The sequence below is a fragment of the Artibeus jamaicensis genome, unplaced genomic scaffold, assembly GCF_021234435.1.
Source record: "Artibeus jamaicensis isolate MK-2021 breed Jamaican fruit bat unplaced genomic scaffold, CSHL_Jam_final contig_519, whole genome shotgun sequence".
Taxonomy (NCBI): domain Eukaryota; kingdom Metazoa; phylum Chordata; class Mammalia; order Chiroptera; family Phyllostomidae; genus Artibeus; species Artibeus jamaicensis.
The window spans coordinates 23,050,164-23,065,298 of NW_026521871.1; the positions used below are offsets into that span (position 1 = coordinate 23,050,164).

General features: G+C 44.1%; 1 protein-coding gene across 1 annotated transcript in view; it reads right to left on the minus strand.

The window, feature by feature from the left end:
• Positions 1–15,135, minus strand: part of CLSTN2 (calsyntenin 2) — a 594,536-nt gene that overhangs the window by 39,445 nt on the left and 539,956 nt on the right. Inside the window, exon 9 of the mRNA XM_037139401.2 lies at positions 3,466–3,628. Within this exon, the coding sequence (XP_036995296.2) occupies positions 3,466–3,628 (163 nt within the window). The remainder of the gene's footprint in view (positions 1–3,465; positions 3,629–15,135) is intronic.

Here is a 15,135-nt window from a genome sequence, read left to right on the forward strand (position 1 = left end):
GTCCAAAACATAAACTATATTTTTATTTCATCTGTGGAGGGCCACTTAAGAAAGAATATAGCAGGTGATTAGCGAAGGGCACACAGAACTCCTGTGACTTTTTGGTTCCAGGGTTGTCAGATGCGTCAGAAGGTAAAGGGTTTATAGTGTTTGTACTAATACACATCAGCTCCTGCATTTTTCTAGACATGTCATCACATCAACAAAATGATCAGCTAGCCATGGGGACAGTGAGTCACAGCGAAAGGAGAGATGCTTTGAACACATGGGGTGAGGCTGATTTTTGTTGGGTGACTTTGGATAAGCTTCTTCACCTCTCAGAGGCTCAGTTTTTTATCTACAGGCTGTGACAAATAGCACTTTCTGATATGACTGTAAACATCCCATGTACGTAAAGAGTCTCCTTGCAACACTGGCTCTTAAAGTACCCACCAGGAAATGACATAAGACACTTTTCACATTTAATTGGCCAAAGCAAGTCATGAGTATACCTAACTGCAAGAAAGACTGGTCCTAGCATCTACCTGGGAAGAGGACAGAAACACTTAGCAAATACCCTAGTAGTCATTCTTTCTCCCACATTCTTATAGAATAAACATATGCTTTGGTTTAATGTTTAAAAAACACTTTAACAAAATAGCTTTTAAATAAATTGTAATCAGACACGATATGAGAGCCGCTGTATATGATGTGACAATTTGATCTTCAGATGTGGCCCAGGAGACTGGAAAAGGAAATGCCTCATAGAGATGCATTGCAGGTCCGCAGACCACCCATCCTACCCTCCAACAGTGGCCTATGCAGCATCTTCCCAGAGTGATTTCAGAATTGTTATGGACCAGAGAGAGACTGCTGTATTCTTCAAGTTTTTCCTCTTTTTTAGTGCAAGTGTTTTTTAGTTATTCTATCTCATTTCACTGTTTCATTGTGTGTGTGTGTGCATGTGTAGAGGATGATAGTTATGGTTGTGAAAAAATAATTCTATTAGTGTCTATCCAAATCAAGTGAAGCCACATTTGTGCCAGGTATACAGCCTCCCGTGCATCTCACCCTGATGAAGAAATCAGCAGGAATCGCTCAGACAGCCTGGACATTGAGCTGGGAGCCAGTAACAGGTGGGACTTTTGGGTTGTCTCATTTAGGGAAGAGTGGTTATGTTTTTTTAATGTGCTAATGGCAGTCAAACAAATATCTGTTGACTAGGTAGACAGTTTGTGGTGTTCATCAGTGTTGTTCATAAAATGTTCAGTTTTTCTTCCAGTCACATTGCAGATTTCACTTCCCTGTCCTTAAGTATGGCCACACATGAGATGCTCTGGCCAATAAAATGTGAGTAAAAACAACTGGTGTCACTTGTAGGTGAAAACTTTAAGAGCTTGTACACCATTCATCATGCTTTCTTTTTTCTTCTTTCTCTGTCTGTATCCAGTGATGTGCCTGCTCTGTCTGCCTGGGATGCAGACTGAAGTAAAAGCAGAGAAGAGCCTCCACTAATTTTCAGTGAATATGAAGCAAGAATTATTTTAAGTACCTGAGAATTGGGGCGTGCTTGTCACTGCAGTACAACTTAGCCTATTTTGATTCAAAGAGATCATATTATTTCTTTATGAAATCACTTTTCATTTGAGTGGGGTTGTTTCCCTACCCAGTGAGCATGAAACTACTCAGCAGTGGTAGTGGCTGGCCTTGTAGAACTGGGGATAGGTATCCATTGCAGGATAGGGTGATAGGAATCGGCACGTGCTCTTTGAGGGCCTCTAAGCAAAGTCAAGATAAGGTTCATGGTGAGGATATGAGTAGGACCCTCTGATATTATAGGAAGTATCCACGCTATGTTCCAAAATATCTGCAGGTTTGCTGTGGTGTTGGTCGGGGCACTGAGCCACACCAGAGGGCCACTGCTTTAGTGCAACTGTGTTCCGTGACTAATGAGTCCTGTGAAACCTCTAAATCAATGCCTTGCTATATTAATTAGTTTCATGGACTCTTGCCAGATGACACAGTCTCTGTTTCCTGATATCCCAGGGAATTCTGCCATACTGATGAAACTCTCATCAAGTTCTGCTGAAATGTTTTTTTTTTCTTAAATAACACAGAAATGTGCTATTTTTTAAATTTTTTATTTATTTATCTTTAGAGGGGAAGGGAAGGAGAGAGGGAGAGAAACATCAATGTATGGTTGCCTTTCGTACGTCCCCTGCTGGGAACTGGCCTGCAGGGAACTGGTCTGCAACCCAGGCATGTGCCCTGACTGGGAATCGAACCGCGATTGTCTGGTTCGCAGGCCCGCGCTCAATCCACTGAGCTACACCAGCCAGGCTACTGAAATGTTTAATGAACTTTTTATTGCCATGTGACATGTCAGACATCACGTAGGTGACCTCAGCTCAGGAATGCATTTTCTTCCCTTGCCTCATTCATGCTTTATTTCCCTCCTGAATATTGTATCCCTACTGCTCCCTGGGCTGTGCTGAGTGCACTTACTTCCATTTTCTCATACATGGAATGGTCTAGAAGTCACTCTTTGTCCCAGAGAGGCCTATGTCTCCTCTAGTTCACCCATTGTTTGCTGGTCCTCTGAAGGCATATTCTAACACCATAGTCCACCTCTCCCTTCAGTCTTCCATGGCGAATGGTCACAGTCACAAATCTCAGTAACTAATCTGCCGCCAATCTGAGTCATCTCAGAGCACTAATCTGCCTATTTGGGGCGTGTCTTCCTTCTCCTCTGATCTCTCATTGGTACTTCAACACACCATAGCCCTTAAGGGAGCAAAAACAGAGTTCAATGGATCTCAGTGAAAGACAGAATGGTTACACGCCTGTTCCTTAGAGAGCTGATTTCCTGATTCCAAACAGGAGATTAGCCTGGGTTTGTGTATTAGAGGAAAGGAAGTGAGGAGAAAGCAGAGAGCTTTGAGTGGGAAGGCAACAAAGAGCCTCTGTCCTTAGTGAGCAGGAAAGGGGCTTAGAGTAGCCTCCCACGGCTTCATGCCTCTAAGAAATCTATCTCCCACAGCCTTGCACATTTGTGAGTTCCTAGAACAGAGGGTTGGGGGCTTGGACAACTTGTGTGGGGGTAAAGGAAGGTCTTTGGCTCCTGCCCAACATGGCACTTAACAGAGCCAACTGGCCATTTTGATACAGGATTCTATATTCAGCCTCTTCTCATTCACAGCTTCAGTCTGAAACTGGGTGAGGGTCCAGAATGATAAAAGGCATCAGTAACTCTGAGGCAACCATGGAACCGCTCATGTTGATCTAAAATCAAAATCTTGTTTCCAGCCAAGTTTTGTATTATTACACAAGCTTAGCGTCTGAATAAATCCTTATTTTTATAAGTCCTGTTTTATTAGTAAGTGACAGTAAATTTTCTTGATCAATTCCGACATCATTTGCGTTTCCCTTTTCTCTATCAGTACCTTTTCATGGACTGTACACAGATGGGGTTTGTTTTGGGGTTACCTTGCCAACATGCGCCAACCGTAAGTTGCATGGCTATGTGAGACGGATGAATGGGCCAGTCGTTGGTCACCAGGTATGGTTCATATGTTGCTCCATCCATGTATAAGGTAACCACAGGAAACTCCACATTGATGACATAGTAATGCCACTCTTTGTCACAAATCTAATGAAAAGAAAGAGAAGCAACACTTAAAGTTGAATAGGCAATGAAACATCAAACAAGCTTTTATTCTAATTATGAAAGGGGAAGAAGGCATTTTTGGGTGAGCAATTTTTATTGGAAAGAACCCAATCAACATAATGATTGGTATATGCTGAGTTTATAGAAGCTCATATCAGACAGGATGGGGCAAATGATGTGGGTAGAGGAATGCCCAAGGATCCGATCATCAGGCAAACATATGACTGTGGCAGGTCATCTTAATCACATAATTACCAGCCGTATAGGCCAGCAAGCTGTTGGTGGACAGGTGAGGGTATCAGCTTAACTTTGTTTTGTATAAAAGTTTTTTTTAGTTCTTTAGTAGAGAAAAAGTTAAATTGGAATTATTTTTCTAAGTTTGGGAATAGAGGGAGCTATAAGAAGAAAGAAGCTAGATCAAAAGTAGAAATGAAGATGAAGATAGAGAAGGGGAGGCAGAAGGAACAAAAAAAGAAGAAAATGGAAGAGGAAAGAATTAGGAGTTAAAGAGGAGTGAGAGAGAGGCAATGAACAGGAGAAGAGGAAGGGACATGAGATGCAGAACAATAGGAGCCCTCCAATCCCTTTGTCTTTGTCTCTACAGTAAGGCTTGCTTGTAGAGCTGTTGTAATCTCATGCTCTGTTAGAGTCAAGCAAAATGAATTCCAAGAGAGATAGTCTTTCTGCCTTGGAGTACCTGGGGAGGCAGAGAAGAACCAAAAATAGGCCCCCCTGGTCTGGACTTGGTGCAGAACACTCTTACATGCATGTCCTCTCACATTTTATTCCTGAGACTTATGGTCTTAGGGCTGGGAACCAAAACTTAACCCTAATAGATGGGTAGGGACATTGGAGACCAGGAGGGAGTCACAATTCCTGACTTCAAGGGACTAAACTCCCATGGCATGATCCAAAATAGAAATCAAGACTGGGTGTCTTGGGAAGGGGGATAGAAAGCATAAAAGGAAGAAAGGCTGAAGAATGATGCTCCCCTCCCTCCAATCCCCTCAGTGAGTGCCTTGGGAGTCATGTTAGACTCTCTCTCCTCCACACTCCCTCTCCCTGTAATCCCTCTGCATCCTGTGAAATTCCCCTCTGAAATGTCTCTCATCTGTATCTTCTTGTCTCTATGGCCCCTGCCATCTGTGACAGCAGAGACAGATGAGTTCTGCATGAAGGTGACCCCAAGGTGAGGGCATCAAAGCCCTCCCTACATCCCACATTGGATTGAATGTGCTGTTTCTCATGAATAGATAACACCAACAGGGATGCTAAATGATCTTTTCCCTTTCATTTTGCAATAAGAAATTTTTCCTTAATGTTCTTTTTATATTGTCCTGTCTCATGTCTCAGAAAATTGCTCCTTTTGAAGCCCATTAGTCTGATAAAGCCTGATGAATATTTTAGGGGCCCATGGAAGATAAGCAGAAGAGGCCCAGGCAGATGTCTCCAAAGTCCTGTGACAATGCACTGGTTCTACGACTCAGTGCCTGTTACACCTCATCAGAGGCCCTAACCCAATTTACACTTCCCTCCTGCTCAGTGCCTGAGACCAGATACTGGGCTGGGAGCAGGGCTCACAGGCTGGGCCTGTGTGGCTGCAGTGGAGTTGATCCAGGGGGGTAGATGTGGCAGAAAAGAAGAGCTGGAGCCACAGTCTAGGAGTGATGGAAGAGGGAGGAACTAGGAAGAGTATGTAAATGAGGAAGCATCCAACCCAAGGAAGCCCAATGCACCCTGGTTATGAAGTCTGCAATCAGCAGCCATACAGCATATTCCAGAACCTGGAATGGTTCATATCCTGGGGATTTTCTCTGAGGCATCAGGAACCCTCTGGTCAGGCTTAGAGCACAGAGGGACCCTGACCACACCCCATGTCCTTTGAAATGTAGGCAATCCTTGAGAGTCAGCCAGGCAGCCCTGGGATTCTCCCTCATCCTGGTCGCCATCACCACTCACACAGGACGCATCCTCTGGAGTGTGACTGCCTTGTTAGATCCACATGCCAGCTGCCTCTGCTATATTCCAAGTCCGCTGAAGCGGGTTGGAGGGAGATCCTATAGCTTGCTTTCTTTCAAAACACTTATAACATTTTGGTAGGACGGTACAAAAAATTCCATGGGAGAAGTAAAATAGTTCCATAGCTCAACAGGAGCCATGACTCCTCTCAACATCATAGTCTTTCCTAGGCAGCCCCCTCCCCAACTTTTCTGAAGGGCGAGGAGCAGGCCCCATGGTGGCCTTTGTAAAAACAGTGACCTTGTACACCCAGCTTCGTTGTTTTTTTAACTTAAAATTTCATTAGCATATCCATGACTCCCAGCAGCCTCAGTGTACATGTCTATAATAACATTCCAACCTTGCTGGAAAATGGACCTTTTCTATTTATAGCATTCCTGAAAATATCCTGTGAAACAACAGCTCGGAAAGGTCTGCTTGGATCACACTGTGCATACAATTTAAAAGTGTGCTGGTTTCGCTTAATGTCAGCACTAAAATGCCTTTACCAGCTTCATTTTAGACAGCTGTATAATATGGACAAACTATAAAATACTTAAACATTCCCCAATTATCAGGTATTCATAGGTACCTGCAATTATAAATGATGCTGTAATGAATTTCTTTGTGCACAGATATCTGTCTGCATTTCTGATTATATCCATGGGAAAGATTCCTGGAAGTGGAATTACGGGGTCAAAGGTTAGAGGTATTTTGAAGGCCCTTGATACATATTGTTTTGGTTTTCTCCTGCAAAGGGATGTGCCAATTTAGACTCCTGCCCTGAGTGCTGGAGAATGCTCATGCATTGTACCCTTACTGACCACATTAGCACTGAGAAAGGATAAACTCCTGAAGCAAGATTTATAGTACCCAAGGTCAAAAGGGAACACCTTCTGTGAATGGGGAGGAAGACTCAAGAGGTATGAATGATTAGAAACTTTCCTAGTTAGCTTCTAATTGGATATCCAACAGGCTTTTAGCTCAGACTAGGTTTATGCCTGCAGACTTCTCACACCAAGTAATCTATGAAGGCACCTAAAGGAAATGCCTAATTAGGGCTTCATAAATGGGGATCTGTGATCAAGGAGAAACCTGCATTAACCCTCTGCTAGAACTGCAGGGACAAACTGTAGTTGAAAAATGACCAAGCCAGGAGGAAGCAAAAATAAATGTGTTGATGTATAGCTCAACCAAGAAAGAAGGGAATTAGGCAAAGTGACCTTTCCTGGGGGAAAAGAAACACTTTAATTCCCAACTGTTTGTGAATCACTGGAGAATGCACACACACCAAGCATGTCCAATGTCATCCCTGATGTTGGAAGCCTCAGCACTCTGTTCTCTGAAAACTTGCAGGTGTATTCCTGAGGTGGGCGTGGCAGCTGCTGCTCAGCTGGTGAGTGAATCTAAGACCAGTGACCCAAGGACAGAGGTTGAGGAATCACATAACAGGGACAATGTCAAAGGCAGTCTGAGTTGGGAGTAAGCTGGCACTCCGGGATGAGTCCAGGGCCAGGGAAGCCTTGCCAAAGAGGGGAGAAGCAGGCCAGGCAGCTGAGGGGTTGGCCCAAATGTCCTTTAAATGCCACACTGGAAGTTCCAAGTTGGTTCTCCCAGTAAACCGGGTACTTCTGAATGCAGCTACTCCAGGTGCCATGCACTTAACTACCGTGTGCTAGGGAGTGTGCTAGGGGCTGCACAGGATGCAGTGCTTGTCAGATATGTGCTTTGCCTTCATAAGCTTCAGTCTAATGGTACCAAGTACATGAAAGACCCAAATGTAATGGGGACTGAGGTAAGAGTTCTGGACTTGGTGTAAAGTGCTGTGAGATTCCAGGGAGGGGAGAGATGACTTCTGGCTGGGAGAAGGTAGTATCTAGGGTGGATAAGGGAGGGGTGATAAGATTTCATTAGGAATAGACAGCAAGGGAAAAAAATCCAGATAAATGGAGCAGAAACTTTTTATTCCATTAATTATTTATCTCTCTTTTCTGTTGCCAAAGAAAGTACTAGGTTTAGGGCAAGTAGCAGTTCACTCATTCATTTGCTTCTGCAGACATTTACTGAATATATAACCTGCATTGTGAACGAAAGAAAGCACTTGCCTTTTTGGAGCTTCCAGTCCAGTCACAGAACTGACAAAACTCTTTTTGTGATTCATGCACAGATTTTGCAAGGTGCCAGGTTAACCTGGTGGAGGAGGGGTGTCTGCTTGCATTGAGAGGAGGAAAGGGGCAAACACACAGAGCTTGGAGGGATGAGGCCACAAGAACAGACTTAGAAATGAGGCCTGAGGACATGGACTATTTTTATTTTGTAGGCAACAGGAGGTCCGGGCATTTCTGGGAGGGAGGTGGAGGGTGGTAGTCATAACAACAATTAATCTTGGAACACGTTTTTCCATTTTGAAGCAGCTTTTTAGATTCCTATACTATTTAATCCTTGCTGCATAAGGGTGGCGGTTGTGTCTTGGGCCCCTTTAGAAAATAAATAGGAGAAAATGGCATGGTTTCTAATCTCAAGGAATTTATAGCAGTAAATGTAACACACACACATACACACACAGTGTGCCTTTCCATTTCACACACTACCAGTGGCTCAGCTTCTCACACTCCCTGCCAAATCAGGATCTTCAGCAGAGTCTGTTCTCTGGAGTGAGGAACTTGTATGTCAGATTGTCCCTGAATGGCCCCACTTTATGTTCCACAGGTACTTCACACTCATTCTGTCCAAAATTGAGCTGAACACCCTCCGTGCTCCAGCCTCACCTGCTGCTTCTCCTGTATTCCCCCTCAGCAAACGCTTCCTCTTCTGGTCAGGCATCCAAGCCAGAAAACACTGGGCATTGCTTTGGATTCCCCAACTCCTCTCCCTCTGCTTAATTTACTGCCAAGATCCGATGATGCTTCTTTCATCCACTGTCACCTCTCCACCCTCACTCAAAATTTGTGCCAAGGAGGGTGAGCTTGAGAAAGTGTGTCTGGGCAGGATTTTGCAAGGTGGAAAGCATTTGATCAGGGAGAGGAGACCACTTATAGCAGGTGAATGATGAGAAAAGCTTTGGTGTGATTGTGGATTGAACAGAGTGAGCAGCCTTCTCTCGCTCGATTGGCTGCCACAGGGCAGAGGCTGACCCGAGTGAGACGGCAGGGCCACAAAGGAGGCACTGGAGGGTATGTGCAGGCCAGGCCTCTAGGTAACAGGCTGGGTGCCACCCCTGCTTTAGCAATTTCTGGGGAGTCGTGTTCTGGACTTTGGAAAACTAATTGAACCTCCTTAAATCTTGGCTCTGTTGCCTGTACAGTGAAGATAGTAATCAGATCTATATCATAGGACGATTGTGTCAATCAAGCTAAAATAAGCCATGCACAATACTTCTTCAGCCTGAGCACATATGGAAACCCCTTTACTTTTCCAAATACATTGAGATTCTGGATAAAATGTAACAACAATAAAACAAAATAAGATAAAAATAAGAGACCTAGAAAGAGAGCTCCTTAGCAGACCACCCCCCCAAAAAACAAACCCACATCTGAGAGCTGAAACAGTGGCCACTTGAGGGGGCTGGGCCCACCCCGTTCAGTCATGCTTTCAAAGCCCATGGGAATGAGGAATGGAGACTCAGGTCCTCCATACAAGGAAAGCCCGAGTGGCATGTATGTTTCCATGAAGCTGCAAAGGGACTGTCTGACGCCCCATCCTGGGACAACCACTGCCATCAACCTAGGAACTCGGGAAGTAGGCCCGCCCAGCAGCCTGGAACCTGTGGCTGTGCACTGGGTCCACAGGTACCAGCCCACATGGTGTGGAAATCCAGAATGCAGAACAAACTTAAAAGCGTGTCCGTGAGGGCTTTAGGGACCCTGGCAAAAACAGGCTCAAAACCTATCCTCACACATGTCCCCACAACCCAGGGCCTGAGCAGGACAATTCCTGTCGGAGATAAGCTTAGAGTAAAAACTTAAAAAACAGAGAAGAAACGACTCTTAGCATGTGTGAAAATACACAGACAAAACAAATAAGCACATTCAAATGCCAGAAACCAGAGAAAATGGAGCAATTCAAAAGGGAAAGGAGACGGTGGGTTTGAAAACAAACTAAATAAAAATTCCAGAAATAAAAGACAGCTGTTGAAACAGAAATAGATTGTTATATTAAACACGGACTGAAAACAAAATTAGGGCACTGAAAGGTAGATAAAATGACAGCACAATGATCAATTTGATAAAGCATTTAAGAGACGGATTCTACGGCTCACAGAAGGGTACAGTCCAGGAAACCTCCTGTCAGATGTGCGTGTGGGAGGGGAGCTGGTGAGCATGGTGGGCCCGCTAATGAGTGTGTGACTTCATCTTAGTTCCTTGCGTTCTAGAAAGCCATTCTTCACTTCGACAGCATTATCATGTGTGAAATTCAGATGACAGTGGACACACAGTGCTATGGAAGCCCCTGTCCCACAAGACACATTTGAAGGGTAGGCCAAAACTGATCTTTGTTCCTGGAAAGGGAGAGCTATAGAACCAGGAGGGCTGAAATCATGCAAACCGGGTTCGCACAGCAGACCCGCAAGGCTGTTTGGCCTCAGACCACTGTTTTGGAACATTAGAAAGAGGAGGTTTTGATGAGTGCCAAGATCAACCTCCTGCCAAAGCAAAGATGCTACTCCTATTTGCAAATCTATTTAAGATCTTCCCAGGAGGTTGCCTGCACTTCTGAATGGGCAGGAAGAAGCGCAGTGTATTTTCAGCAGAGGGTGATGATGACCGCTCAGAAAGTACCCTCTGGGCCTTCTGTTGAAAAGCAATTGCTGACTCTGGGGGGCAGAGTACAGGGAGCAGGGGACATGAAGGGTATCCAGTGTCAAAGAGATCACCTCCATTTGCAACTTGGTTGAGTAATATTTAGGCAAAGCCCCAAAACAATCCTGGAAAGCTGCCTTTAAAATGTATGCAATTTGTGCAAGAATTACTAGCACTCAGGATTTAAATTTATCCATGTGGAGAGAAAGCACATCTGTGTTATATGCCCTGAGGATATGCCTGGTACCCTGACACCATGCTATGGCTTTTGCCTGCGTGTGATTAGCTTACTGGACAGCTGGCTTACTCCTTTCCACCACTGTCTTTAAACAATGTCAACCCACTCTTCCTTTTTTACCCTTGGATGACAACCTGGGAAGATTCCTCAACTTCCAGCTCTTACTGATGAACATATTTTCATATATTAAAAAAATGCACTTCAATTAGTCTCTTATTCAAGTCAAAGCTTCTCTTGCTCAGCCTGCGGCTGATCTGAATATTCTGCAAAGCCCCATGGAGGGAGATGGATGGGGTTGACATAGGAGTCAGAAGTAAGGGCAGAAAGTTTGTTTTCAATGAAGTAAGGATTGTGCTGTGTCTCCCCCAGAAGTGAGGTAGAGAGACAGGACCAGCCAGGGGAGATGAGGTCCCTCACTAGCTGTCACTTGGGAAAGTGTTCTCTTCAGACCCTTTCAGGTTTCTTTCCCAACTGGAGTTTTGTCGAACATTTCCTGCAAGATGTTGCATGAACAAAGGTGTCCAGGTGTGGCAGACCCTGGCCAGCAGAGTCTGCCTGTTTGGGCTGACGACGAGAATGAATGCACAGGCAACAATCCTGTGGAGAAAAAGGGAACAGGCACGACCACTCTCTCAAGGGGAGAGTGCCTATGGGTGCCTCGGCCACTCCCTCAAGAGGGGAGCGCCTCGACCCTTGCCTAGACAGGCTTTTATTGTTTTCCTGGGGTCTTACATCAGAGAAATATTTATTATCTATTACATAGAATATTATTGTCTACATTTAAGGTACAATCAGGAAAATGAAAATAACATAGAGGGGAATGACGATGAGCTCATTAGCTCTGTCCTTGGGAGAACTCATACAGGCTTTGGAAATTACCTTGAAGATAGACAATGCACATTTGTTGTTTCAGACCAGGGTGATGGAGTTTTAGCAAGAGCAAGCCATAAAATCTGTATGCATTTTCTAGGCCTGATTCCCACAGGAAAAGTCAGTTTGAAGGTCTGGCTCCTGCCCACCACTTCCCTTCTGTAGGTTTTCCATACAGAGCTGAGTCACATTTGCCAGGCCAAGACAAACTGGTCCCCTACATCCAGGGTCAAAATGTTTTTGGAAAAGCTCCTCATTTAATAGAGTTAAACAGGTTTCTATTAGCTAGACTCCTTGGAGCAGTTGTTCTCAAAGTGTGGTTCTTGAACCAGGAACATCAGCATGACCTACTATTATAGACTGACCCCCACAGATTTGTATATTGAAGCCCTAACTCCTAATGTGATAGTATTTGGAGACAAGGCCTTGGGGAGATAATTAGGTTTAGGTGATCTCATGAGGGTGAGACCTGTGATGGAATTACTGCCCTTAAAAGAGGAAGAAGACACACCAGCGTTTTCTCTCTCTCTCTCAGCCCTCTGTCAGCCAGGAAGAGGGCTCTCACCAAAAACTGAGTCAGTTAGCACTTTGATCTTGGACTACTCAGCCTCCAGAACTGTGAGAAAATAAATGTCTGTTGTATTAACTACCCAGTTTACAATACTTTGGTATAGCAGCCTGAGCTAAGACTCCTAGAACCTTGTTAGAAATGTAATCTCAGGTTCCACCTCAAACTCTCTGACTCAGAAACTTTGGGGGTGGGGCCAGCAGTCTTCCATCCAACATGGCTTCTGGGTGGTTCTGAAAGGCTTAGCTTGAGAACCTCTGCCTCTTGAGATAGGGCTGAGGTGGTTAAAGTCTCATCCTGTGGGTGCCACCTATCCTGCAAAAGACTGAGAATCTCAAGGTGCAGTGGAAAAGATATGAGCTTTTATAGAGTGATTGCTGACTGACTGACTGAATGGATCAATGATTACAGTAACAGCCATCAACACTGGAAATGGTTCCTCTAGAAAAGGGGAATTTGAGGATCCAACTAAAAAAACTGGAGCATGGCCCTTGGAATAAGGGCGTATCTGTGTCAGGCACTCAGAGTTCTGGCAACCTCACCAGGCTGGCACTCCAAGAGGAGGGGTTGAGAAGGCCCAACAGACATGGAGATTTCTGGATGAGGGATGAGAACCTCATAGGGAAAAGTAAGGAGGATGAAGATAGTCAAATATGGTGAGTCCTAATAAAACCCTGGCTTGGGAAGAGTGGACGCATGTTGCTCAGACCTCCTCACTGGCCTCTGGCTTCAGTGCCCATCCTGGGGGTATTGGCATCTCCTTGCATTCCCACCAAGTGTCAGTGGCTTTGAAGTGAACCAGCTCAGGAGACGTTTCAGTTTACTGTCTTAGCTGGACTAGGACCTGGGGCAAGTTTCTTAAACTGGCTAAGTGCCAGTTTCTTCACCTGTGAAATGGTTAAAACACCTGTGTTGCAGGAAGGTTTACTTATGCAATGAATATTTACTAGTAGCAATTATAGGTCAGGAGCTACTGTAGGTGTTGAGTTTATAAAGTGAGCAAAAATAGATGCAGTTCCTTCCCTGACGGAAGAGACAGAAAATAAAAAACTCACATAAATAAATGTAATGTTATAGGTATGTATGAGCCCATAATTAGAAGATCTGACCTACTTCTGGAGATCAGGAAGTGATGGTGAAGGAAAGGAGGCAAGTGAATGGACCAATGATGGTAAGAACATTCAAGGCAGAGGAACCTGCAGGCAATGGCCCTGTGGCTTGGCACAGAGGCTCAGGGAGAGCTTGTGATATGGTGGCCAGAGGATTGGGCAGAGCAGCTGCCAAGCAAGCATCAGCCTCTGCCCTTTTCCTAGGCCCACTTCTTCCAGCATGCTCTCACGTGTACCCCAAACTTCCTGCCCCCAGATTAGTCTTCCTGTCTACTCAGACCAGGCTCTGTGCTGCCCCAAATCTGTGGGGATCTTCATTTCCCACAGACAAAGTGCTCACCCCTCAGTTTGACCCTAGAGAGGGGCTATACGTGAACACTGAGGCTCTGGAACCAGGCCTCTTGGGATCAAATTCTGATTTGACCACTCCCTAGTTGTGTGACCTCAGGCAAATCACATTCCCTTTCTTTGTTTCAGTTTCCTCCTCTGCAAAATAGATATAACACTAACCATATCATTGGTTGTGAGGATAAATAAGTTAGTATGTGAACAACACTTAGAATAGTGCCTGAAATAGTGAGTGCTCAAAAAATATAGGTGTTACTAAATGGTATTGTGCTTGTCCCTTATTACCCCCAATTACTTACATTATTCTTGTCATGAGCTTTCTGCCCTCTGCCCATTCAGTTCAAGAAATGCCCAGCCAGCCTGTGCTGTCTCTCTCCCCACCAAGTCACCCATGCTACTTCTACTGTACCAGCCTGCACCATCTTCTGCCTACCCTACCCTCCTAAGTCCCTCACAACACTCAAGGCACAAATGTAATTCCACATTTTCTAGTAGCCACATTAAAAAACTAAAAATGGTAAAATTAACATTAATAATATACTTTATTTAACCTAATATATCTATTTATAATTTTGACACATGGAGGCAACCTCACAGATATTGTGGATTCGGTTGCAGACCATTGCAATAAAGTAAATATTATAATAAAGAAGGTGACATGGATATTTTGGTTTCTCAGGACACATGAAAGCTATGTTTTCATTATACTGTAGCCTTAAGTGTACGATAACACTATGTCTAAAAATGTACATACCTTATTAAAAATACTTTATTGCTAAAATTGCTAACTATCATCTGAGCCTTCAGGTAGTTGTAATATTTTTTGCTGGTGAAGAGTCTTACCTTAATGTTGCTAACTGATCAGGGTGGTGGTTGTAGAATGGTGTGGCTGTGCCAATTTCTTAAAATAAGGTGACAGTGAAGATTGCTGCATTGATTGACTCTTCCTTTCATAAACAATTTCTCTGTAGTATGTGGTGCTGTTTGATAGCACTTTACCCACAGTAGAGCTTCTTTCAAAATTGGAATCAATTTTCCTCTGAAACCCTGCTGTTGCTTCATCAACTAAGTTTATGTAATATTCTAAATCCTTTGTTGTCATTTCAACAATCTTCACAGCATTTTCGTCAGGAGTAGATCCCCTCTCAAAAAACTACTTTCTTTGTTCATCTGTAAGAAGCAACTCCTCATCCATTAAAGTTCTATCATGAGGTTGCAGAAATTCAGTCACATCTTCAGGCTCTACTTCTATTTCCCCAACATCTGTAGTTACTTCCTCCACTGAAATCTCGAACCGCTCAAAGTCATCTATAGTGGTTGGAATCAACCTCTTCCCAAGTCCTGTTAATGTTGATATTTTGACCTCTTCCCATGAATCATGAATGTTCTTAATGGCATCTAGAGTGGTGAATCCTTTCCAAAAGTTTTCAATGTACTTTGCCCAGATCTTTCAAAGGAATCACTATGGCAGCTGTAGCCTTCAACATGTATTTCTTACATAACACAACTTGAAAGTAAAAAATTATTCCTTGATGCAAGGGCTGTAGAATAGATGTTGT